This window comes from Lepidochelys kempii, chromosome 5, assembly GCF_965140285.1.
Source record: "Lepidochelys kempii isolate rLepKem1 chromosome 5, rLepKem1.hap1, whole genome shotgun sequence".
In the NCBI taxonomy this organism is placed as follows: domain Eukaryota; kingdom Metazoa; phylum Chordata; order Testudines; family Cheloniidae; genus Lepidochelys; species Lepidochelys kempii.
Window position 1 is genome coordinate 130425795 of NC_136384.1, and position 25429 is coordinate 130451223.

The window sequence follows — 25429 nt, forward strand, 5'->3', positions numbered from 1 at the left end:
CTCTACCCATAAGTCATGTGCCTCACCCCCTAATCATTTTCGTTTCCCTCCGCTGGACTCTCTCCAATTTGTCCACATCCTTTCTGTAGTGGGGGCCCCCAAAATTGGACGCAATACTCCAGATATGGCCTCACCAGTGCCGAATAGAGGGGAATAATCACTTCCCTCGATCTGCTGGCAATGCTCCTACTAACGCAGTCCAATATGCCATTAGCTTTCTTAGCAACAAGGGCACACTACTGACTCAGATCCAGCTTCTCATCCACCGTAATCCCCAGGTCCTTTTCTGCAGAACTGCTGCTTAGCCAGTCGGTCCCTAGCCTGTAACAGTGCATGGGATTCTTCCTTCCTAAGTGCAGGACTCTGCACTTGTCCTTGTTGAACCTCATCAGATTTCTTTTTGCCCAATCCTCCAATTTGTCTAGGTCATTCTGGACCCTATCCCTACCCTCCAGCATATCTACCTCTCCCCCCAGCTTAGTGGCATCCGTGAACTTGCTGAGGGTGCAATCCATCCCATGATCCAGATCATCAATGAAGATGTTGAACAAAACCAGCCCCAGCACCAACTCCTGGGGCACTCCGCTTAATACTGGCTGCCAACTAGACATGGAGCCATTGATCACTACCCATTGAGCCCGACAATCTAGCCATATCTGTTTGTTTGTAATTTTTGTCCTGGTCTGTCTCTATTTTTCTCTCTATGGAGGATGAGAATGGGGATTTCTCCAGAATGACTTCTCTTTCACATGTTAGCAATTCAGGGTCAAAGCCAAGGAGTCTTTGCCATCAGGTAGTTACCTAGAAGCTAATATTAGACTTGAGTAACTCTTGTTATTTCATTGTATCTCTCTTGGTCACCTGATCACACAATCTTATTTTTACCCAGAAACTGAGTTGCCTTTCTGACATAATATCATCATTCATAGATCATAAAAAAAGAGAGCTAGAAAGATTCCTAGCAGATTTCACTGTTTGGAATTTTCTTCTGATATCCTGTCAGGATTAAGTTTCACCTCATTACCTTATTACCCTCAACATTGTGCCACTCTAAACAATTCTTTTCCCTCCTTTATGTTTAAACCCTCTGGTTCTTACATCCCACTTAAGTATCGTTTAGCTAGTCTGGATATTTTAGACCAGATTCATCCCTACTGTACTCCATTGGAATCAGTATTTAGTTGGATGATAAGTATACTGCTGCAACTATTCAGACAGCCATGAAAACAACTAACCAAAGTTAATCAAATTGAAAAGCCTCATTACTGTTGAAAATGCATGCATTCTGGTTGTTGAATATGATCACTGACATGATGATCTGGCTAGATGTAACTGGGAAAATACTACATATTATTAATTATGAGTATTGCATTGGGAGCCTAGCATCAAAGTGTTCAAGAACTCTTACGGCTATGATTAAATAGAAATAACATCCACTAATGTTCTGGAAACAGTGAATTCTCCAAGCCAAGAGTGACCTGCACGTATTCAAGAAATTGTGCATTAGCTTTCTCTCCAGAGTGGCCAAGGATCTGTGAGGTGTTCATGTTTCTAGCTGTTCTAGAAAAGCTCTCTTGTGTAAAGAATAAATTGAAAGGCAGTTATGAGCACTCTCCTGATTTGTCATGTCAAAAACCTGATTTAGTTGCTATATTAAATTGTTGACACAGTTTTTCCATGGTTTCCAAACCACTTCACTAGCAGACCTATTTATTGATGCTTAACTAATTTGGTTTTTGGCGTAACTGCTAAGTGAAGCTGTTCCCTATGTGAATATGATCGTAATTTACTCTCTGGTGGATAGTGATGAATCAGCATGCCAAAAAAAGAGAAACTCCTTTACCAGTTATGCATTTTTTCTTCTGATCGAAATGAGGAAATTGCATATGGAGGGTGGAGATCAAGAAGCTAATGGGGAATAAAAATTAATAAGGTGGTAGATTGCAGTTTGTACTTGAATGCCTGTCCACAAGTTAACTCAGGGTGAGGGGAACTGGAAATATACCTTCTCTGTTGCATGCATTTGAAATATACGGTAGAATGTTTTACATGCAATATCCATATACCTCAGGTACAAGATCTGAGGGTTGCCTCACCTGCAACAGTTAGCCGATGTGGAATGGTGTACATTGACCCCGAGGAGCTGAAGTGGATCCCATATGTACAGACTTGGATGGCAGGGCTTGCAAAAGTAAGTGTCAGAAAAGTTAGTTTTACGTACTGACGTAACACTTCCAAATCTCCCCCTGAAAGAGCTTGTTAGCAACAGATATTTAATATTTAATAAATATCAAGGATTTACACTTTTATTTATTTATTTTAACTAATTAAATACAATTATTATGAAGAGTAACATTTTAATAAACCAGTAATTATAATTAACTGTAATAAAGTAGGAATCTAAATGTACAAAATATATAAAAATATGCAGAACATGCATCTAAGTGTTTTTCCACTTCATGAAAATTTCCAGTTCATTATTTGTCTTCAGTGGAATAAATCATGAGAAGGATTACTCACGTGAGTCAGGGTTGGAGAAACACGCCTGTCAGTGTAATCCTTCATTTGTATATCTATAATATATAAAAATGTGTTGAGTGTGCATGTGTACAAAATTTATCAGTATATTCTGGATGTCAAGGATGCTGTACAGCTTGTTATTATGATGTGTGCTTTGTTCAAAACAATTTTTTGAAAATGTATTCATAAAAATATTGTTTTCATTTTAGTTAAATGAGGAAGCAAAACAGCATTTGTTTGATCTGTTTTGTCGCTATGTTGATGATGGTCTAAAGTTTGTCAATAAAAAGTGCTCACAAGCTATTCCACAAGTGGACATCAGTAAAGTTACTACGCTTTGTTGTTTACTGGAGTCTTTGCTGTTTGGAAAAGGAGGCCCTGATCTTAAAATGGTATAAGCATTTAACATACTACTATATAATACACTCAAGATATGCAGAAAACACTTACTTACTTACTTACAATTCTGGTATAAAATTTAAATGTGGAATAATCACATTTTATGTTCAATAACTTTTGTTTTGTAGCTTGTGTTGTTTGATTTGAAATCATGAAATCTATTAATGATCTGAACTGACTGATATTCAGAAATGATCGTTTCTTTGTTTAGAAGGGCACTGGTATCTTTCTGTTCAGTGGGATGTTAGCTTTTAGACCAATGTTGAAAACTAGTTTTAACTGGAGTAAATTGGAATTTGCATTTAAAAGTGCATTTTAAAATAAAATACTATCAAAATACCTCCCTCCCTGTAGCCCTAGCCCCTTGTATCCCCTTCCCCGAGCCTTCTGGTCTCCTACCTCAGCTGCACGGAGCTCAGTTTGTAGACTTGTGAAGTGTGTTATTCAGAATGACCAGGTGGGCTCATAAGTTGAACATTTTTCATTTTCATTTTTCATTTTTAAATGAATTGGATTGAGAACATGCAGAGCTTAGTCTCCATGGGTATTGTTAGTACTGAATACTAATTCAGCTTTCATGACTGCAGGGCTTTTTTTAAGACACTGATGTAATGAAAAGTAATGTACAAAATGTATGAACTGTCTTTCTTCTTTATAGGACCAATCAAAATTAAAAACCATAGTCTGCCAGACTTTTGTTTTCTGCTATTTATGGTCACTGGGTGGAAATTTAATGGAAAACTACTGGGATGTTTTTGATACATTTGTGAGACAACAGTTTGAGGACAATCCTGAAGCCAAGGTAAAGAAACAAGTTGACTCACGGCATTTACAGTAGCTTCTATACATAGGGAGGTAGGGGGATAATGTAACAAGCAGAGGTAGCAGAAAAGATCTTTCCTTCTTAAACCTAAGTCCTAACCATTTGTGGTCATTAAAGATGCTGTGGTACTTTTTTTTTTAAAGACCCAGGGCCTGATTCTTCATTGCTTTGTACTTTGTGTAGTCATTTACACTGATGCAAAGTGAGGACAAAGTGCTACCAAATTAGAAAGGTAGCATTTCACACCTGCTTTGCACTCACACTATACAGGTGTAAATCATGACAGGAGGGGCTAGATTGACAAAGAAATGTAGGCGTGGTGATGTTGGGTGTCACCCTGGTAACTGGGATTCACAAAGCCTGAGTTCGGCACCTAGGCTCCCTATACAATGAATGGGAAGAGAGAGGTGCCTCTCCAGGGGATTCACTAAAGCCAGCAAGCTAGGCGGCTCCTTGCCTAAACCAGCCAATTGAAGAGGCCAAACTGAGAGGTGTGTGCTAAGCCCCACCACTTTCTCGGAGATAGGTGCTTATGTCCATGCTGCAGGGAGGTGTCTCCCTTTGTTGGGGATTCTTGGCTGCCAACTCTCTTGGGTTGAGGGCCTCTGTGGTTTTTGCAAGAAGCTGGTGGTGAGGGAGAAAAGGAGCGGGAGGATTCTTTCATTGTTTTTCCACAGTGGAGCAGCTTGAACAAGAGAGACTGAGGGAGCCCCACCTCAGAGTACCCAATAGGTCAGTAGCTAGGGTACTCACCTGAAAGTTGGCAGAGCCCCGTTCAAATCCCTTCTCCCTTCAGGCAGAATGGGGGTCTCCCACATTCCAGGTGAGTACCCTAACCTCTGGGCTAAAAGTTATATAGGAGGTCATCCTCCTCCCCACTCCCACCCCCCCTGCCGTGTGTATGCTTCCTAATAGGAGCCTGATCTGGTAGGCGAGGTCTGAGCACTCTTACTGGATTGGGCCATACAGACAAATTAGGCAGAGGAACACTTATCTTGCCCTGTTTCTTGCTCTGGGGACTTAGGTGTCTGGACACCTGGCATGGGGTTGCAGTGCGTATGCTCATAAGAATGGCCATACTGGGTCAGACCAATGGTTCATCGAGCCCAGTATCATGTCGTCGAACAGTGGACAATGCCAGGTGCCCCAGAGGGAATGAACAGAACAGGTTATCATCAAGTGATCCATCCCCTGTCGCCCATTCCCAGCTTCTGACAAACAGAGGCTAGGGATACCATCCCTGCCCATCCTGGCTAATAGCCATTGATGGACCTATCTTCCATGAACTTATCTAGTTCTTCTTTGAACCCTCTTATACTCTTGGTCTTCACAACATCCTCTGGCAAAGAGTTCCACCGGTTGACTGTGCATTGTGTGAAGAAATACTTCCTTTTGTTGTTTTAAACCTGCTGCCTATTAATTTCATTTGGTGACCCCTAGTTCTTGTGTTATGAGAAGTAGTAAACAACACTTCGTTATCTACTTTCTCTACACCAGTCATGATTTTATAGACCTCAATCATACCTCCCCTTAGCCATCTCTTTTCCAAGCTGAAAAATCCCAGTCTTATTAATCTCTCCTCATAGGGAAGCCGTTCCATACCACTCATCATTTTTGTTGCCCTTTTCTGAACCTTTTCCAATTCCAGTATATCTTTTTTGAGATGGGGTGACCACAGATACAGAAACATAGGTGCCTAGGGAACTTTTACTGCAAAAATTTAGGTTCTGGAGGGTTCAGGGGCAGCTGAGCAGTGGCTTTGTGAATCCCACTCATGCCTGATTCTGGCATTTAGGCACTTAAAGTGGCAGCTAAGTGCCTAAGTTCTTTTGTGAATGGAGCCCAAGGTGCATGGCAATGGAGAATCATTAATTGTAATGTCCTAAATTCCTCCTGCAGCTTCATTTTTCTTGTTTCTGTTTTGTTAGACAGCTGCCACCTTCCAACCTAGAAGTGGTGACATCCATGAAATACAGTGTATTTTTCTGGATCCTTATCTCTCCCCTAATCCAAGACACTTGGGGTTGTACCTCTTCTCCAGGATATGCAGGAAGCAATTTAGGGCTTGTCTGTCTGGGGATATTAAGGAAAGTTAAGGCGAATCAACTAAAGATGTGAAGTGAATGTGCATAAATTCAAGTGTGTTAACCTCCACGTGGAGGCTCTCGTTCAGGAGTAAAGTGGTTTAGTTCACTCTAACTTAATTCTCCCAACTAAGGCCATTTTGCTTCTGAATGAGAGCAACCATACAGGGAGAGGAGTTAACATGTTTTAACTTGTATGCATTGACTCCACAGCTTTAGTTGATTCACCTTAACTTTTCTGAATGTCTCTATGTTGACATGCCCATAGACTTCTCCATGAAGTCTCCAGGGTTTGGCCATCCCCAAGCAATCCCTTTCCAATTATTTTTGAAGCCACTTTGGGGTCATTGTTGAGCAGTTTCTCATTCTGTCCATGGAGGACATTTGAAAACAAACAAAACACAGGATTTTTCTGGGAATGGGCCCACTGGGCTGGCTCCTTGCCTGTGTTTCGGCACTACCCCAAATTGTGGAGCTGGGGAAGCAGGCCAAGCAGATGGTGAGATGGTGCTTCAGCTGTAAGGAGATCTTCTCAGGAGCCACAGAAGAGGAGCTTTGCCAGATTGATACCAGTTCATGGAGCTTTACTCTGCTGAAGGAAGGGGTTCAGAGTGTGGGTGGTTTGCTGGCTTCTCTGCAGCACCCCCATCAGCTGACACTCTTCCACAGATATCTTCACAAAGGTGGGGCAGTCCTCAATGCCAGCGATCCAGCAAGCAACGCTGCCTTTAATATTTAGAAAAAAGAAAAGGAGGACTTGTGGCACATTAGAGAATAACAAATTTATTTGAGCATAAGCTTTCGTGAGTTACAGCTCACTTCATCGGATGCATTCAGTGGAAAATACAATGGGGAGATTTATATACACAGAGAACATGAAACAATGGGTGTTCAGGGGATTCATTGCTGGCACATGATGGCATATATCACATTGGTAGATGTGTAGGTGAACGAGCTTCTGATAGTGTGGCTCATGTGATTAGGCCCTATGATGGTGTCCCCTGAATAGATATGTGGACACAGCTAGCAACGGGCTTTGTTGCAAGGATAGGTTCCTGGGTTAGTGGTTCTGTTGTGTGGTGTGTGTTTGCTGGTGTGTATTTGCTTCAGGTTGGGGGCTGTCTGTAAGCAAGGACTGGCCTGTCTCCCAAGATCTGTAACAGTGATGGGTCATCCTTCAGGATAGGTTGTAGATTCTTGATGATGCGTTGGAGAGGTTTTAGTTGGGGTCTGAAGGTGATGGCTAGTGGTGTTCTGTTATTTTCTTTGTTGGGCCTGTCCTGTAGTAGGTGACTTCTGGGGACTCTTCTGGCTCTGTCAATCTATTTCTTCACTTCAGCAGGTGGGTATTGTAGTTGTAAGAACGCTTGATAGAGATCTTGTAAGTGTTTGTCTCTGTCTGAGGGGTTGGAGCAAATGCGGTTGTATCGTAGAGCTTGGCTGTAGACAATGAATCGTGTGGTGTGGTCTGGATGAAAGTTGGAGGCATGTATGTAGGCATAGCGGTCGGTAGGTTTCCGGTATAGGGTAGTGTTTATGTGACCATTGCTTATTAGCACTGTAGTGTCCAGGAAGTGGATCTTTTGTGTGGCCTGGACCAGGCTGAGGTTGATGGTGGGATGGAAATTGTTGAAATCATGGTGGAATTCCTCAAGGGCTTCTTTTCCATGGGTCCAGATGATGAAGATGTCATCAATGTAGCGCAAGTAGAGTAGGGGCATTAGGGGCGAGAGCTGAGGAAGCGTTGTTCTAAGTCATCCATAAAAATGTTGGCGTACTATGGGGCCATGCGGGTACCCATAGCAGTGCCGCTGATTGTAGGTATATATTGTCCCCAACTGTGAAATAGTTATGGGTAAGGACAAAGTCACAAAGTTCAGCCACCAGGTTTGCTGTGACATTATCGGGGATAGTGTTCTTGACGGCTTAGTCCATCTTTGTGTGGAATGTTGGTGTAGAGGGCTTCTACATCCAGAGTGGCTAGGATGGTGTTTTCAGGAAGATCATGAAGGATTGTAGTTTTCTCAGGAAGACAGTGGTGTCTCGAAGATAGCTGGGAGTGCTGGTAGCATAGGGCCTGAGGAGGGAGTCTACATAGCCAGACAATCCTGCTGTCAGGGTGCCAATGCCTGAGATGATGGAGTGTCCAGGATTTCCAGTTTTATGGATCTTGGGTAGCAGATGGAACCCCGACCAGGGGTATTCTAGGGCTTTGTCTGTGCAGATTTGTTCTTGTGCTTTTTCAGGGAGTTTCTCATAAAAAAACCTACCTTCCACACAAACTTCCTCATGGCTGGACTTTACAAAAACTAGACAAGCCATTTAAACACACACACTTTGCTTCGCTACAAAAGAAAAAGGACACTAAACCATCTAAACTACTACATGCCACAAGGGGCCACAAAGCCTGTTGTCAACTGCGTCCACATATCTATTCAGGGGACGCCACCATAGGGCCTAATCACATCAGCCACACTATCAGAGGCTCATTCACCTGCACATCTACCAATGTGATATATTCCATCATGTGCCAGCAATGCCCCTCTGCCATGTACATTGGCCAAACTGGACAGTCTCTATGTAAAAGGTTAAATGGATACAAATCAGACGTCAAGAATTATAACATTCAAAAACCAGTTGGAGAACACTTCAATCTCTTTGCTCACTCAATTACAGACCTAAAAGTGGCAATCCTTCAACAAAAAAACTTCCAAAACAGACTCCAACGAGAGACTGCTGAATTGGAATTAATTTGCAAACTGGATACAATTAACTTAGGCTTGAATTAAGACTGGGAGTGGATGGGTCATTACACAAAGTAAAACTATTTCCCCATGTTCATTCCACCCCCCAACCCTCAAGCTGTTCCTCACACGTTCTTGTCAACTGCTGGAAATGGCCCACATTGATTATCACTACAAAAGGCTTTTTGTCCCCTGCTCTCCTGCTGGTAATAGATCACTTACCTGATCACTCTCATTACAGTGTGTATGGTAACACCCATTGTTTCATGTTCTCGGTGTATATAAATCTCCCTCCTGTATTTTCCACTGAATGCACCCGATGAAATGAGCTGTAGCTCATGAAAGCTTATGCTCAGATAAATTTGTTAGTCTCTAAGGTGCCACAAGTACTCCTTTTCTTTTTGCGGATACAGACTAACATGGTTGCTACTCTGAAACCTTTAATACTTAGAGTCATTTGATCAATCAAATACTCTTCAGTTTGGTGTCATTTTTGTATGGAACCAGATGAGCATGGTGCCTGCATGCTATTCGTGATAAAGAATCACCAAAATATTTAAATGTAAGATTCTGCAATCAGTCTGGGCAATAACTGAATAGAGAACAGCATGGAAAAGATGAAAATTCAGTTACTGGTTTAGTACATGTCACTGGAGAATGCAGAGATGTAAAGGCATTTGAATTTTAAGATATAATGTTTTTATTATTATTATGAAGTACTGTTTAGGATTATTTTGTCCTTCTAGCTTCCAACCTCTGGAGATCTGTGGAGTGTTTACATGGATTTTGATAGTAGACGACTGGATCTCTGGGAGAGGATTATACCTACTTTCAAGTACAGTAGACAAGTGCCATTTTTTGAAATGCTTGTTCCAACCACAGACACTGTGCGTTATGGCTACTTAATGGAAAAGTTGTTAGCCGTCAGACATTCCGTATTGCTCACAGGAATTACTGGGGTCGGCAAGGTAAGAATTCTTTGGATAGCAATAGGGTCACTTGATTAACACTGGAGGGTCACACACTTGGTTGCTTATGTAGGCTGACCTGTACACCCTGCCAGACCCTCACCCCCACTACAGCTGGATCCCTCAACTCCCTCCCCCCACCCCCAACTCTGGTCAGAGTCCACTGATTTGGATGAAAATTGGAAAATTTTGATGTCCACTTAAATCAAACTTTTCCAGTTTTCAGATTGTCAGATTATCTTCCAAATCAGTAGGGGTCTGACCAGAGTGGGGGTGGGGTGCAAGAGGTCTGGTTGGAGAGAGCCTGAGAGGAGCAGGAGAAAGAGGTCCGGCTGGGTGGTGAGGGTGGGGTGACCAGAGTGGGGAGAGGAATCTGCCCTCACTCTCAGCCTAACCTTGAGGTCACTGCCTCACCCCTGTATCCAGAGTGACACTGCTACTTTCCCACAGGCCTCTGTAAGATCACTACCTGCATCCCTGTCCAGAGTGACTCTGCTCCCATTCTACAGGCCTCTTTGAGGTCACTCCCTGAGCCCTGTATCCTGATGGGCCAAATGGTGATTTTAGTGGAAATCAGGCTTTTCAGCAAAATCATTAGGGTCTTGCCTGTTGATGCCTAGAATATTCCCTGAAGTTTTAAAATTGATCTGATGTGGTTTTCAAAAGTTGTGGCATTACAGAGCGACAGAGAAAGGGCACCGAGTTGAGTGAAGGGCCTACCTTCACTCAGCCAATCAAAGGAATTACATTTAGTATTAATTAAGACAGGGCTGTTAGGGGAGTGCATTTGGGATGTGGGCAGGGGAACTTCTGAGGGAAAGGGGCAACTGGGATACAGGTTTGGGGATTCCTGAGGGAAGGGGTAAGGAGAGGTGGTTGGGCAGCGGGTTGGTGGGTGGATTCCTAAGATGCAGAAGCTAAACGATTGCTTTACTATCAGTGTTCACTACAGAAGATGTTGGGGAGATGCCAATCCCAGAACTACTCTTTTCCTGTAACACTAACAATGCGCTATTAAAGATTAAGACATCGAAAGAAAAGGGGCTGGAACAAACAGATAAATTAAGAAGCAAAAAGTCACCTGGTCCAAGTGGTTTTAAGCCAAGAGTTCTGAAGGAATTTAAGAAAAAACTGGCTGAGCAGCTGGCTAAAATATGAAATGTCCCATTAAAATCTGCTGCTGTGCTGGATGATTGGAGGGTAGCGAATGTTGTATCTATATTTTTTAAAAGGTGTTTGGGATGATCCAAGGAACTGCAGACCAGTAACCTTTACTTTTATATCTGATACATTGTTTAAAACAACAATTACAAACAGAATTATGACATATTTAGGAAATCATAATACGATAGTGTCTAAACAGCAAGGCTTCTGCAAAGGAAAATTGAGCCGCACTGATCTGCTAGAATTCTCCAAAAGTGCCAAAAAAACAGTGGATAAAGGAGAACTAATTGACATAATTTATTTGGTCTTTGACAAAGTAAGTCCCACAAAAGAAGCTGCTAAAGAAAATAAGGTTTAAGAGTCAAAGTATTGTCATGGATCAGAAACTTGCTAAGAGACAGAAACCAAAGAGTGGAAATAAATTGGCAATTTTTGTTATAGTAAAGGGTTAACATCAGGGTGCTTCAAGATTCCATATTAGGTCCAGTGTTGTTTAATACCTGGTGACAAGTTAGGTGTCGTACTTTGCAGATGATGCAGAATTATTTAGATTAGTCAGAACTAGAGAAGACTAAGGAACTTCATGGGACCTGACCCAGCTCAGTGAATAAGCGACATGATGGCAGATGATATTCAGTGTTGACAAATGCAAAGCAGTGCTCAGTGGAGGGAATAATTTGAACTACCTTGTGGATTTCTAAATTAACCTTGTGGACTTCTAAATTAACAAACAGTTTAGGTTAGGGGCCTTGGCATCATTGCATACAGCTCAATGAAGAGCTCTGCTCAGTGTGCAGTAGCAGTCAGAAAAGCAAACACGATGTTAGGATCCACAAGAAGGGAAAATGGAAACTAATAAAAATAAAACTGCAGGCAAGTTATCCTGTAACTGCCTACTGCAGCACATACTTTCTCTGAAGCAGCTAGTACTGACCACCGTCAGAGATGGGATACTAAATTAGATGGATGATGGAGCCTGGTTCGATCTAGTATGGTGATTCCTTTGTTCCTAAGCAACAGCCAGGAAACAGTGTAGGAAACAGCAATGGCTCCTGTACTCCTATAGCTGGAGGACAGATTTCAGGGGTATTCACTCTGCTCCTATGGAGCTAGAGAGGATCATCAGGGGAGAGGCTGAGAGTGGAAATAAGATCTGGCCCACTGTTCTACTCATTTGATTAATTTCATTATATTATTTGTTGTAGGACTGTGCAATTTACCAAAGTGATTGCATAATAGAACCATAAAGAGAGGGTGTGTGTGCGTGTGCGTGTGTGTGTGTGTGCAACTTTGTGTATAATGAAGTTATTATTACTTATTTTTTTTGTAATTAAAGTCTGTAGTTGCAAGGGGATTGCTAAACCAAATACAAGAAGAAGCAGGCTATGTTCCTGTTTACCTAAACTTCTCTGCTCAGACATCATCTGCTAGAACACAAGAGATTATCGAATCCAAATTAGAAAAGAAAAGAAAAAATATTTTAGGTAATGATTTTTAATTTTATCTATTTGCTTATCTTAATTGCAGTAGTATAAAAATGTGTGTCTGGTATTTTAGTTCAAAGTATGATGTTTCTGAGGGCTAACTTCCAGGAAAATTTATTGTTAAATTGGAATACAAGAAGTGAAGCTTCATTTCTATTAAATGATGTAGTTCTTGCAGTTTTACACTTGAGGGCAGTAATGAAGTACAAAAGCTTTAAAATCTGTTAACAGTTATTATAATATTGAGTAGTGTGAAAAGTTGTCATGTACAATGATTTACAAGGGGATTCTTGAATGATATATTTACATTTTCCACACTAAAAACATCCTTATCTTAGAGTTAAGTTTGCTCAAGTATATTTCTTACAACAAAATTACTGAAAGTAAAAGAAATCAACAACATCCACACCCGCCTCAGTTCACACCTTTTCCAACCTCAATTCACAATAACTAAACACAATTCTAGACTCTTCCATTCCACAGCAAATTCCCTTTCAGTTTTAAGATGTAACCACCCACAGTGCAAACACCCCCTTCTTTGTAATTATACTCAAATGCACAACCTGAACTCTGACTTTGGATAGATTAAGATACATATGTTTAGTGCCAAATCTGCAATGTATTACTTTTTCATGTTCATGTACAAATATGTGGTCAGATATCAGGTTGTGTGTTTGAGTGTGATTATGGGAAATATGATGTGTACATTGTGGATTCTTAAACTTAACTAAAATACATGAATATTAAAATTATTCCAGTGTAGAATAGAGTTAGAGGAGTAGGGGATGGAAGGAGGCCATGGAACTAGGGAGCTGGGCAGGACATTGGGAGCCATGGAACAGGTCTAGATAGAGAAGTAGGGGTGAGTGTGCAGAAGAGGCTGGGGAGTCAACTAGGAGCCCCAATCCCCAGGCCTTCTCCTGAACCCCCTTACCCTGCACACCAGCCTCCCTGCAATAAACAAAAATTCATGGAGCCCATGACCTGTGTGTGACTTTACTAAAAATAACCAGGGGACAGCGCTAGGTAGAGGGGAGGGATAGCATCCCATGGGGGGACGGGGACAGACTGACAGGCTGATCCCCCTGCCATGGCAGGGGGCACAGCCCTGGTTCCAGCGGCCTCAGCGTGGGGCAGAGCCATTGGAGGTGCACATCCCCCACTCTGGAGCTGACCTCAGCTGCAGGACAGGGGTGTGCAGCCCCAGCTGCAGCCCCCTCCAAGCCCCAGCTGCAGCAGGGGGGAGGGGGGTATATGGTTCTGGGAAGCCGTGAGGGGGATGCATAGCCCCTGCTGCAGCCCCTGGCGGAAGCTGCAGGACTGATGCTTGAAGGGGAGGGGCGCAGCGCCCACTCTGGAGCTGGCCTCAGCTGCGGGACAGGGGCGTGCAGCCATGGCCACAGCCGGTGGGGAAGACTGTGCAAGGCCCTGCGAAGTTGCGAGGGGGACGCATGGCTCCTGTTGCAGTCCAGGCCACGGGGCAGGGGCTGCAGGGTCCTGGTTCCAGCCCCAGTTGCAGGGCAGGGGTGCACAGTGCTGCCTCCAGCCCTGGCTTCAATCCCTGACAGCCAAAGAAGATAGGGAGGTCCAGTAAAGTCACAGAATCCATGACTGCCGTGACCTCTGTGTCTAAATTGTAATGATAATCCTTGGCTGTTGGAATGTCTGACTGATAGATTCCCGCCGGCAAACTGCAAAAGGTTTTTCAGAGAGATGAGCTGGCTCCCTAGTGGAGCTGCAGGTTCTACTTCTCAAGCAACTTTCTCGGTAGCTCTCTCCCTTTCCCTACCCCCATGATGTTCATTTATGTGTAATATGGGTTAAGACATGGTGGCAGTAGACAAGGAGGGTGGGAGTCATGCAGCCAATGCTGTCTCAGAAGCAGAGCTTGTAGCTTGTAGCTCCACTACAAAGGCAGATTCTCTATCTGCCAGTTTCCTGTGGATCACCAGACTGTAGACCTGGTCTAATGGATCTAGTTTGGTATGTCAGCTTGGGACTTCCAGTGTGGAATGTTTTCACGTTCAAGACAGTCTGTGGGGCATGGATGGCACAGTGGCATCTAGGGTGAGGAGCTACCAAGGGATGAAGCCTTGGAACCGGAGAAAACACGGCAGTGAGCTGTGGAGGCAATGTGTGGGAAAATAAATCCTCCATGAAGATGCAATGCTTCATTGGTCTTCATGGCAAAATATTAAACAGGTTTGTGATGAAGAAGCTCAATAACTGTATTTTGAGTTTTCCCAATAAATTACCATGTTGGGCTTTTTTGTAGGCTGAAGTCTTGTTTGAAATTTGGTATTTTTGATATTGCTACGTTAGGGATCCCCAAAAACCATTAAGGTCTCTGGAAAAATTACCAACAGGAGTGATTTAATGTCTTGCAAAGTTGTACAAAGAAGGCTCTAAAGAGTGTGACAAGTACCTAGAAAAATGAAAATGTGTTCTCCTTGAAATAGACCGTGTTTAAGAATGATTTCTGTGCACAGTTTCACAGAATTTGAATTCACAAAACAATTTAAGTGGGAAACTCAATGCAACCTTAACTGTGGAGCTGCTAAGGCACCTCCATAATGTCTTCTCAGCATTTTGGAGCAAGCCTCCCAGCCCGGATCGACAGACTTGGGCTGGTGGGGCTCAAGCTAGTGCTCTAAAAGTGGCTGTGGAGTCGGCACTTTGAAGTTGTGGCTGCTACAGCTGCCACAGCACTTACTCAACCTATGTCAAGGGGAGAGCTTCTCTCGTTGGCGAAGGTATTCCACCTCAGAGAGGCGGTAGCTGTGTAGAGGGGAGAAGCCCTCCCGGCAACATAGCCCTGTCTACACCACGCATAGGTCAGTATACACATAGATCAGTATAACTAAGTCAGGGATGTGAGTGACGTAGTTACACTGCCATAAATTTGTAGTGTAGACCAGGGCTCAGTGTAAATAGCCTAAGGCTTTATTTTTTGTAACTGGAATTTTTATTTCATAAATGGAAATTACCAGCACTGATTTGTCTGCCTTTTATATTTTTATTTCTTAGGAGCACCAGGAAAAAAAAGAGTTGTTTTGTTTGTGGATGATCTAAACATGCCTAAATTGGATCGGTATGGTTCTCAGCCTCCAATTGAGCTACTTCGGCAGTACCAAGATTTTGGAGGATTCTATGACAGAGAGAAACTATTTTGGAAAGAAATACAGGTCATCCCAGCTTTTAGATTATCAAATTCACAGGATAGTTAGATAAAGTTAATTGTATTCTTTGTGTACGGTTAATGTGCTCTAACTCTGCATTGCTTCTAAACATCACTTGGATTTTTTAAATGTACCTTTGTATTCACACTCCAAAGTTTTGAGCTTTGTGTGTGTGTGTGAGATCCTCCAGAACACTTCCATTTTCATCCCTCTGCACTGCCTACCCTTTAGCCCTGTTTAGCATTGACACCCCATCTGTCCAAGGAGGACACATTTCCCTCTGAAGCCCATTATCGCTGCTCCTTGAGGCAATAACATGAGAACAGTGTGAAGCTGTTCCTGTAGCTTTCAAGCTTCTTTCAGTCCAGGGAATGAGGGTCTGAGATTTTCTTCTAACAACCCTTGAAGGTGTTGGCGTAGATGTCAGTTTCTGGATTTAGTCCCTCTCTCTGAATAATGACTCCGATACTAGCCAGTAAGTCTTTCTTCTTTCCTCCCTTGCAATATAGCATACATTCCTCTGCCTTCAGCCACAAGCCAAGAATTTGATGAGAGAGAATTCCATTCCTCAGCTGCCAGAAGTTGACGGTTGGACCTAGGGTTGTTTTTGCAATTGTGGCTAAGTCTTTTGATATGCCTAAACTCCAAATAAACTGAAGAAGGGATTGTCAAAAAGAAGTGTTAAAACAGATGTTGTTTTAACTTTTTGTTTCAAACACTGTTTTCAAAAGATGAAGAGGCAGCTACCCACTTCTAGAGTTCTACTCTTAGTTTAGTAACTGAGTTGTCATTTGAAACCCAGTGTTTGTGCAGATTATCAAAGCATTTCAGAGCAAAGATTGGACTGTTAAGAAAAATCAGCCAAGACTTTTATGCCATTTTTGACCAGTATATAGACTGAAGTCAAGTGTACAGTTTGATGATTGGCTGAATTTCTTCAGATGTCCCAGTCCCAGCACCCAACATCTGTATTGTTCATAGGATAGCAGCAGAAGGTTAGGTTGCACAGAGTGATTTTGAAATTGGGCAACTTCTTACTATCATTCAGAAAGAAATTTCCTTTCTTCTCACAATGTGTAGCTCCCACCAAAGGATTTCAAGTTTAAGCTGTAGTAATGTGGTAGATATACATACTATATAGGGGTAAACTATGGTATTTAGCCACGAGGCCCCTCCCCATGTTGAATAGAGTTCCCAGGTGTCCAGTTTTCAACCAGAACGCCTGGTCAAAAAGGGACCCTGGTGTCTCTGGTCAGCACTGCCGTTAAAAGTCTGGTTGGCAGTGCAATGGGGCTAAGGCAGGCTCCTTGTGGCTCTCGGAAGCAGTGACATGTCCCACCTCCGACTCCGAGGCATAGGGGCAGCCAGGGAGCTCCATGTGCTGCCCAAGCACCAGCTCCGCAGCTTCCATTGGTCGGGAACTGTGGCCAATGGGAGCTGTGGAGATGGTGCCTGTGGACAGGGCAGTGTGCAGAGCTGCCTGGCCGTGCCTCCATGTAGGAGCTGGAGGGGGGACATGCTGCTGCTTCCGTGAGCTGCATGAGGTAAGTGCTGCCAGGACCTGCACCCCAAACCCCTCCCACACCCCATTCTCTTGCCCCAGCCCTGGTACCCCCTTAATCCCAGCCTGGAGCCCCCTCCAACATCCCAAACACCTCATCCCCAGCCCCACCCCAGAGCCCGCAAACTCCCCCCCCCCCCGCATCTCACCCACTGCCTCAACCCGGAGCCCCCTCCTTCACCCTGAACTCCTCATATCTGGCCCCACAGCCGGAGCCCTCCTCCCCACCCCACTCCTACTCTAACCCCCTCCCCCTGAGCCAGCCTGGTGAAAATGAGCAAGTGAGTGAGGGTGGGGACAGCGAGTGACTGAGGGAGAGGGGGATGGAGTGAGTCAGGGGTGGGGACTCAGAGAAGGGGCGGGTCCTTGGAGGAGGGACGGGGCAGGGCAAGTGTGTTTGGTTTTGTGCGAGTAGAAAGTTGAGTAGAAAGTTAGTGTGGATCTGTGACACCCTGAGGGAGCATCAGGAAATATTCTGCCACAGAATGCCTCCCAAAGCTCTCTGGGTATGCTGTGGGGAGCATGGTCTACTGTAGCCTTTAAGTGTCTCCAGCATACCTCACTTTGCTGCCAGCCATGGCTCTGTCTACTCTCCAGCCTTCTCCACCCCTTTTTTGGCCCATTGTTCTTAGGAGAGAGCAACACAGTAGCAACGCTTGTGCTTTCCTGAGTGAATGAGCTGCAATTTTGCATGGGCCTCATTTGGGCCATGCTACAGGAAGGGAGGTTCCTTGTTTTCCCCTGCCCTGCGACTGTGTGGTCAGTTGCGAGCAATCAAAACATAGCCCACAGTGAGAACGCTATAGGATGGGAGACTCCACTACTCTAGTTAATGTCTCTCTTATGTGTGACTGTGTGAGACAAAATATGGGGACTGGGCAGAGTAGGGAAAGAGGAGTAATGAGCTGGCCAGCACTGACCATGTCTCTTCTGGGACATGCTGTTGTGCTTGAAGGACTTTCATAAATTAATTATTTTGAATACCAGTTTTTAAAAAAAAAAAAAAAAAAAAAGAGGGGATGGGGGAAAATCACATTTGCTTTACCAGGAGCTTGCTAAAGATATGGGTACTAAATGTATAAGTAACAGTGTTTGCATAATTAAACAAATTACTGAGTATTCTGTTTGGTGCAAATTGTGCCTGAATTTCCCTTCTGTAGGATGTAACAATTGCATCAGCTTGTGCACCCCCAGGCGGTGGTCGTAATCCAGTAACTCCACGTTTCATAAGACACTTTGCCATGCTGTGCCTTCCAACACCCTCAGAGCACAGCCTTAAACAAATTTTTCAGGTCAGTAGCAACTTCTGCGTGACCCTAAGGAATCGAAAACGTATTCATCTGTGTACTCTGTCATACTGCAATGTGGTCCTATAGTTAAGAGTTTAGGAATGTGTGTCACATTGGAACTTTTGCAAATTCTTAAAGTGAATTGAAATTTGATTTTGGAGACTGAGGCTAGATGCACAAAGAGCCTGATCCAAAGCCCTCTGAAGTCAAGAGGCATCTTTCCACTGACTTCAGTGGACTTTGGATCAAGCCCATAGAGCCAGGAAGAAGCATATATTTAAAATGATTAGTCATTAACCTTCTAAGGTATTTTTATTTCAGTTGTGTTCAGTGTCTTTTTCTTTATTTAAATATAACATTAAATATTTCCTTCTTCTCTTCAGTTTCTGTAAACATATTACTTTAATTGGCTAAAAATTGTCTAACATTTGTGCATTATTCAATAGCTGCCGTGCATAATTGAACATAAGGATGGATAAATATTGATATTTATTATAGTGCCCTGCTTCTAGGTTATTGGGAACACTCTCATAACTTAATATTTTTTTTAGGAGTTTTCCTTTTTATGGGTCCAATCCTGCCACCTTTATGCCCAAGGACAATGGGTCTCTATGTATTCACTGGTTTCCAGTAACTCAGTCAACAGCTTTTTGACAGACAAGTATCACTTCTCTGTTTATTTTGATAGATCAGATGTTTTTCCTTATATGTTTTTTCATGTACTTGAAGTTTGTTTGTTTTTTTGAGTCACCAAAATATTTTCTTAAAAGTCACATTTGTTTGGGGTGGTTGATTTAATTTTCCCTCCGTGCACTTCTTTTTTATCCTCCACACTCGTTTTAACCCATCACTCAATACCCTATTTTGCATCTCTGTCCTCTGGCCAAAGAGATCCTTGGGCCAGCTTCCAAGCTGTGCCTCATAAAAGGATTCTTCAGGTGCAGTAAGGGTCGCTTTCAGCTGCCCTTGCTTCTCCCTAATTCTGGTCTGTTCTTGGGTTTGGCATGGACACCAGCATAAATTAGCATTGTCCCTGGGACTGCTCCGATTTATTGCACCCTTGTGTGGCTCCTAGTATGCTACCCTGCAGCCCGGAAGAGCCATAGTGCAAAGCACTCTAGCTACTCCCCTTGGCACCCCAGCTAAACCCACAATACTTGATTGATGGCCGCTGGGTGTGCTGCACTTTTGTAAATCCAGCCACTTATTTAGGTGTCTAAACATGGCTTTAGGAGTCTAATTTTTGGGTACCCATTGTTTAAAGTCTTGATCAAATTAATATAGTATCTTGACTTTTCAAATTAAATACCTTGAAATTATTACAGATTGGAATCACAGCTCATTTCAATAAAAACCAAACTTTTCAGCATTTTATGACTGCAAAGAAAATAAAAATGTCCCTTATGTTTAGTTCTAAAGTGTCTCTTACTTTTTTTGTTGTTGTTCTGGATATAGGCAATCTTAAAGGGCTTTTTGGCTGAATTCTCTCCAGCAGTAAAGCAGACTGCAACAAGTATAGTAGATGCTGCTGTTGAAATATATCAAAGAATGAGCATTGATCTTCTCCCAACACCTGCAAAATCCCATTATGTATTTAATTTACGTGATTTGTCAAAGTGTGTGCAAGGTAAAACGTGTTTGGTTTTGACATGGTATTTTTTCTAGTTCCTCTAGTGTATTTTCAGGTGTCAGTGGTCTTTCTGTCTAGTGAGGAGACTCTAAGCAGTTCACATTCTCTATTTCAGTATTATATCTTCTGAAATTTGTTATTTACTAGAGAAAAGGATATAATTTGCAATGAATAATTTCTTTGTTCAGCCTTTTTTTCTGCTTGCAATATATCTAAGAGGAGATCATGATTTCCTCCAATTTCTACATTATATAGAAAGAGGCAAACCTTGCCCTTGTTCGAAAGGTAGGAGAAATTCGTCAGGAGCTGTGTAAGTGCCCACAAAGCCTAACTGATTGATTCTAAGGAAGGTGGCTGAATGAGTGTATGAACTGGGTAAGTTCAGACTGCGTATTTTGCATCCACTAGCTCTAAGCAAAATATGCTCATCTGCTGTTGGTGAAAGTGGGAGAAAGGGTCCCTGAGTCATTGTAAGTTAGAGTAGTTCCTCCTCATGCCCTAAGATACACAACAGCGAATGGAAAGTCCTTGTAAAACACTCACCAGTGTATTAGATAAAAACTCCTGCTGTTGGTGCTACAATGGTACAGCGGGAAACAGAGAGGGAGGGGTGGTGCTGGATACAGGAGAGATCATCCTAAGGGGCCAGACCCCAGTGATGAAGGCACAGACATCCACTTTACCTTATTTTCCTTTGAGAGAGGAGACTGTTTGGGGAACTCATAGACTCAGTTCTGTCTCCCCATAGGAAGGCTAACGTGATTCCTAACTCAGCTGCTACCTCTTTCGTATGGCAGTGTTTTAACCAGACAGTCTACAAGGAAATGACAATAAGCCTCATGATGCCTCTTGCTATCAGGCTGAAGCTGCATATGCCTAATAACATCTGCACAACTTTAAAATTAAGTTATGCATGCTTGTCTTCTGAGCCATGTCCCCAACCTGCTTCAGTTGAGCAAGCTCCGGTTTTAGGCAAGCACATGCTTTGTTTGTCCCTACACACATTTCTCACCGTTATGTGCACCGCCGCCTCCTATTTGTTCACTTTCTTGTTTACATGCACATCTGTACTTGCACTTCTCAAGTCTTTCAAACATTTACCCTTTCATGTGCAGACTTTGATTGATGGTGTGTGCATCTGGTGGCTGCTTAGAGAAGATAAATGGTGTTCTCGTTTCCCTATTTGTTTCTGCCCTCCCTTTGCTTTTTCATGTAATTGTGTTTCTGTGTTTTGTTTCCCCCATAGTTGATTGTGCTGTCTCTAAAGATAAAGAGTAGCAAATGAAACCACTCAGAGGAAGGCACCAACGACTGTGTCAAGGTTCCTTCCCCACTCTGAACTCTAGGGTTCAGACGTGGGGACCCGCATGAAAGACCCCCTAAGCTTATTCTTACCAGCTTAGGTTAAGACTTCCCCAAGGCACAGATTTCTTTCTTGCCTTGGGAACCAGCTTAGGTTAAAAACCTGGTACGCTGCCACCACCAAGCGATTTAAACTAAGAACAGGGAAAGAGCCCACTTGGAGACGTCTTCCCCCCCTCATCCCCAAAATATCCCCCCAAGCCCTACACCCCCTTTCCTGGGGAAGGTTTGATAATATCCTCACCAATTGGTACAGGTGAACACAGACCCAAACCCTTGGATCTTAAGAACAATGAAAAATCAATCAGGTTCTTAAAAGAAGAATTTTATTTAAAGAAAAGGTAAAAAAATCACCTCTGTAAAATCAGGATGGTAAATACCTTACAGGGTAATCAGATTCAAAACATAGAGAATCCCTCTAGGCAAAACCTTAAGTTACAAAAAGACACAAAAACAGGAATCTACATTCCCTCCAGCACAGTGAATTTACAAGCCAAAAAACAAAGAAAACCTAACGCATTTTCTAGCTAGATTACTTACTAACTTTACAGGAGTTGGAGAGCTTGCATCCTTGATCTGTTCCCGGCAAAGGTATCACACAGACAGACAGACAAAAGCCTTTTTCCCCCCTCCCCAGATTTGAAAGTATCTTGTCCCCTCATTGGTCATTTTGGGTCAGGTGCCAGCGAGGTTACCTTAGCTTCTTAACTCTTTACAGGTGAAAGGATTTTGCCTTTGGCCAGGAGGGATTTTATAGCTCTGTATACAGAAAGGTGGCTACCCTTCCCTTTATATTTATGACAGACTGTAAGAAGTATGTTTGGATTTACACACTGCACAAGAGATTGTGAGGACTAGGATTATTCAGATTCTAAATAAGAAAAGTTAGAGGAAGTTTAATAGACTGTTCAGAATTATGAAAGACATAATAAAAGAGGAGTTGCTCTTCCTTTGTTACCTGTCCCAAAATAAAAAAATGAGTGGACATCTAAAGTCCCTAAAGAAATTGAAGGATAATAAAACTCGTAAGACTTAATTCAGCATATGGCCAACCTGTGAAGTTCATCATTGTGGGAATTCTTCACTTCGGATAGACTGCTAGGGCAGGACAGTTTTATTACTTATTAGGTTATCTAAGCTAACCTAATAAGATAATCAAATATTATGCTTCAAGGCATAAAATGGTTGATTGCTGGAGTCAAGAAGGAATTTTTTCCCTCAATGTATGATACTACACAGTGGACTTGGTGTATTCTTTAGGGGGGAGGTCTTAGTCTTCCTCTGAAGCATTTGACACTTGTCAATACTGGAGGCAAAATACTCAATTAGATGTCTGATCCATAAAACCAATTTTATGTTCCTAGTATTTTAATCTCTGTTTGTTTCACGTCAGTGCTTGTGTGCAGTATATATTCTTATAAATATTATAAGAACATTATAAATAGTCATAAGATGTTTTGTGTGAGATAGCTGATGTTGGTAGATGATGTATATGTACAATATTGTTAGAATTAATAACAATCATAATAAATTCAATATTCCCTCCACTTTTACTCTGCTGATCTTTCCTATATAGGCCATATCCTCTATTAACTTCCCAGTTGTGATTTTTTTGCCACCATCTCTGTAAAGCTAGTCAGCTCTTAACTCTGTTTCTGTATACATAATAATAGGAGCTTGATTGCTTCATTCCTAATCTTGTACTTTTGCTGTATTTACATAACAATGTCTTGCAATTTAATTACCTCCTTCTTTCCTTCCTGCTACAACCACCTCATCTTGTGTAAACATTCTCTCCAGATGTTCATGTGTACTTCAATTTTCAGTGTAACATGCCCCTTTTGTTCAATATGTTTCTTTCTAATTAGTGTCTGATCCTGTTGAGGCACTCAGAATCTTCAGCTACCGCTAAGGCCTTTGCAGCTGATCCAGGAAATTCTTTTCACAATCGTAAATTATCTTTCCAGTGTTTTTAAAATGTTTGTTTCAACAGTGTTTAGAAAGTGAAGATCAGAATTTGTTATGTTAGTGAAAGTATTATTCGTGTACTGTACACACAGGCATTCTCCAATGTGATCCTGGAGCAGTCAGAGACCAAACGCAGATCTTCAGACTCTTTTGCCATGAGTGTCAGAGAGTATTCCATGACCGCCTCATCAACAGTGAAGATAAACAGTATTTTCATTCTATGTTATCTGAAATGGCCAGTAAGGAAATCAACTTACCCCATTTGTATTACATTAGACATGTAAATATATGTTACAAAAACCTATCTAATCTAGAATTTTAATTTGTAGGCAAACATTTTGCAGTCCCAGTTGACCCAGATTACTTTGTAAGAAAACCAATCATCTTTGGGGACTTCCTTAAAGTAAGTCTATCATAAGCCTAAGTTTTCATAGAATACTGTTTACTTTCTGTTTGTTTAATGTAACTGCAGGGTTTATAAAGTGTAGAGGCAAAATATAAACACTATGATTTCAGCATAAACTAATCCTAAATTCTATGGGCTTGATTCACTGATACAATAAGCAGGAACATCTCCATGGAAGTGAATAGCATTTTGCCTGTTATACCAAAAGTGACTGTGGCCCTTTATGTTATATTTAGAAGAGAAGTAGTCCTTTTGCATCTTGATAAAATGTCTGCATTAGCAAAAATGGGATTTCACACAGTTCTTCTGACTGCAGACCACCTTTCAGGGAACTAGCGTAATAAAACTAAGCTGCATACAGATAATCTGAGAACTGGCCCCCCTATATTAGGAAGAGGTGAATAGTCTTCTGCCTAAAAGTCAGACATAGTAGCTAATGTACTTTCACTGGAGGAAGTTGTTAATGTTTTCACAGCCTCTGTTACTAGTGACCAAAGAGAATCATTCAAACTGAGGAATGGCAAAATTAAGTGATCCTAATTGTAAAATAGGTGGCTGAAATAAGTCTGGTTCTCCTTCATAAAGTTGCTTCTCCCCCACCCCACCCCCCAAGATATGTGGGGATAAGAGGAAGTGATTTCACCAGGTACTTTCCATTACAGAGTGCACTAAGAAATGGCGATAAAGGATAGCAAATATTCTTTTGAAACAATATGGTATTCCAGGGACAGAAGTAGATTCCAGGTAGATATTTGATCTTTGGATCCTGATGGGAATGGATAGGAAAGGAAGCCATCAGTGGTACAATTTATGACTTATGGCAAGGACAAGCTAAATCTTTAAAGGATATTTTTAAAAAGCTAGAGGCAGGTATAAATATGCAAGCAAGAGTCAGGCTAGGGATAACAAGGTTATCCCTAGTCTGACTCTTGCTTGCATATTTATACCTGTCTCTGGAAATTTCCACTATGTACATCCGATGAAGTGGGTGTTCACCCATGAAAGCTTATGCTCCAATACATCTGTTAGTCTATAAGGTGCCACAGAACTCTTTGCCACTTTTACAGATCCAGACTAACACGGCTACCTTTCTGATACTTAAAAAAACTAGTAGCATTTAACAAAGATTATACTAGGAAAGGATTTATACTAGGAAAGGAAAGTTCCACCATAAGCACTCAACTAGATAGATCAGATAGCAAACTGGGGGCAGTTTAAGGGACAAATGTGCATATTAGTAAATATATCCAGGACAAAGGCCTCAGGGACCTGTGGAGAGAAATTATTTCTCTCACAGAGTTTACATGTTCAATTTTCATTCTTTTTCTCTCTACACAAGGACAGCTTTTAAATTACTTTGACTCACTTCTGCAAGCAGTAACTGCTGCCTTGTGAGGAAATCTTTTGCAATTAGCCCCAGCTGAGATCTCATTATGACATTTACTGGGTAGGGAAGGATTCATGTGGAATGCAGGTTACAACTGAGTAAAAGAGGCTAGTAAGTGAGAGGAAAAACACAACAGCTGAATTCTTTGAACTAAACACTAGGGGTGATTTGGTAAAAAATGAGGTCTGGAGCATAGCTAAAGGTGTGATTAGAGGTCAGTTCCAAACTTTAGCCACAGGTGTGAAAGAATTGGAGAAGTGAGACTGCTCTTAACAGACTGCAAAGCTAAAATGAAAATGGATTTAATGCCTGAATTGTTTTTCTTAATTTCCCCAGAGAACACATTGAAGTCAGTGGGAACTGCTGGGAATTCAGCACTTAGGGTGCCATTCAAATGCCTAACTGTGGATTTAGGAGCCTACCTCTAGGACCCAAGTATTGAAAATCTTGACTAATAATTT

General features: G+C 42.2%; 1 protein-coding gene across 8 annotated transcripts in view; it reads left to right on the plus strand.

Moving 5' to 3' along the window:
• DNAH6 (dynein axonemal heavy chain 6) overlaps nucleotides 1-25429 on the plus strand; it is a 192300-nt gene that overhangs the window by 62083 nt on the left and 104788 nt on the right. For all 8 annotated transcript variants that reach the window (XM_073345870.2, XM_073345872.2, XM_073345871.2 and 5 more), the window contains 10 exons: nucleotides 2072-2191; nucleotides 2730-2912; nucleotides 3578-3721; nucleotides 9317-9538; nucleotides 12039-12186; nucleotides 15214-15371; nucleotides 18087-18218; nucleotides 19671-19842; nucleotides 23268-23414; nucleotides 23505-23578. In XM_073345870.2, coding sequence (XP_073201971.1) covers nucleotides 2072-2191; nucleotides 2730-2912; nucleotides 3578-3721; nucleotides 9317-9538; nucleotides 12039-12186; nucleotides 15214-15371; nucleotides 18087-18218; nucleotides 19671-19842; nucleotides 23268-23414; nucleotides 23505-23578 — 1500 coding nt within the window. The remainder of the gene's footprint in view (nucleotides 1-2071; nucleotides 2192-2729; nucleotides 2913-3577; nucleotides 3722-9316; nucleotides 9539-12038; nucleotides 12187-15213; nucleotides 15372-18086; nucleotides 18219-19670; nucleotides 19843-23267; nucleotides 23415-23504; nucleotides 23579-25429) is intronic.